The sequence below is a fragment of the Triticum urartu genome, chromosome 2A (assembly GCF_056163025.1).
Source record: "Triticum urartu cultivar PI428250 chromosome 2A, HENAU_Tu73, whole genome shotgun sequence".
Taxonomy (NCBI): Eukaryota; Viridiplantae; Streptophyta; class Magnoliopsida; order Poales; family Poaceae; genus Triticum; species Triticum urartu.
The window spans coordinates 130,572,579-130,573,811 of NC_141874.1; the positions used below are offsets into that span (position 1 = coordinate 130,572,579).

The window sequence follows — 1,233 nt, forward strand, 5'->3', positions numbered from 1 at the left end:
CTAAAGAAGACCGAGCTAACCCCTGTATTAGCATATTACTAAGATAAACAGAAGGCACTATAGAATCATTTAGGATGTGAGCTTGTCAATCTGAATGTGGAGGTACACCAGCTTAGCCCCGGCCAGCAGCTTGGGCAGAACTGTGAAGAAGGTCACTTGTGCACGGCGACGTCACCGGGATCCTTGCTTCTTGTCACCTCCATTTCCACCTTGACGGCGTCGGTCCTGCCTTTGGGCTCCCCCGATGGCCGTTCGCCCACAGCTTGGCTACCTAGTGCGGAAGTGGGGACGACACCGCTCTGATGCAGACGACCGACACGGCGATAGGTGCGCCGATGTCGAGCAGACCTCCAACCAAGAAAAACATGCAGCCGTCCTCCTCCGCAAACAGCAAGAGTCGTGGCTCCGACAGTGGCACTTGCAGCTGGAGCACCTTGCTGTACTGGATCCTATGCATGGGCATGGGATGCACGGTGCTGATGTGGTGGGAGAGCACCGGCGGTGGGCCTTCATAGCCGCAGACGGGCATGGGGCATTTCCAGGGCGCGAGCGAACACACGCTCTGGTGATCGGCGAGCTTGTGGTAAGTGACGTAGAGCCCACAGCCTTCGTGCAGGCACTCCACCCTCACCGAGGAGAGGACGGCGTCCATCGCCGTGTTCCGCACGTCGAAGCCACTGCCCCGCTCGCACTTCTGGCACTGCCGCTGGTTCCCGGGGCGCTCGACATGGCAGTCCGCGCAGGCCAGGTGCCCTCCCTTGCACTGCACAAATCAATCGAACAGCACATCAATCAAGAAACCTGCACCTTGCTCGGTCAGCCGAACGGAGAAGGTGTATTCGAACCTCATACACTGGAGGCTTGAAGGGGCGAAGGCACAAGGGGCAGTGGAGCAAGGTGAGGTCCACCGAGACCATAGAGAGCTCCATCGTCGGGTCATGTTCCGTCTGCATGATCTCACCCTCCTCGTAATCCCGCCCTCCTCGTGCACAACCATCTCTCACCTTATTAGGGCTGGGGCATTACAAAGCTTTACCATCACATATTCATACTACTTCAAGGTGCATTAAATAAACACATGCAAGTATCAAATGGAGAGTCATGGCATGCATGCATGTGTTGTAATTAATGCATCGGTAAATGCAAATTATTGAAATATATCAAGTGCAGTGCTTTGATGTGTTGCGTCAACTCGTACAAGACCGAGAAGTTTGATTACTACAACGCCATCTC

At 54.9% G+C, this 1,233-nt stretch overlaps 1 protein-coding gene across 1 annotated transcript; it reads right to left on the reverse strand.

Moving 5' to 3' along the window:
• Positions 1-271: 271 nt before the first annotated feature.
• On the reverse strand, positions 272-929 carry LOC147984262 (E3 ubiquitin-protein ligase SINA-like 10). Its single transcript, XM_087541031.1, has 2 exons — positions 846-929; positions 272-763 (listed from the first exon to the last, which is right to left on the reverse strand). Exons 1-2 carry the CDS (start codon positions 927-929, stop codon positions 272-274), a joined length of 576 nt encoding a protein of 191 aa, XP_087397157.1.
• Between the last annotated feature and the right edge of the window lie 304 nt (positions 930-1,233).

Excerpts from the sequence above, each read along its gene's own strand:
- LOC147984262 (XM_087541031.1), bottom strand. The coding sequence starts at position 929 with ATGGAGCTCTCTATGGTCTCGGTGGACCTCACCTTGCTCCACTGCCCC. Across the intron at positions 764-845 it reads TCAAGCCTCCAGTGTATGAG|TGCAAGGGAGGGCACCTGGC; the intron begins GTTCGAATACAC and ends TGATTTGTGCAG.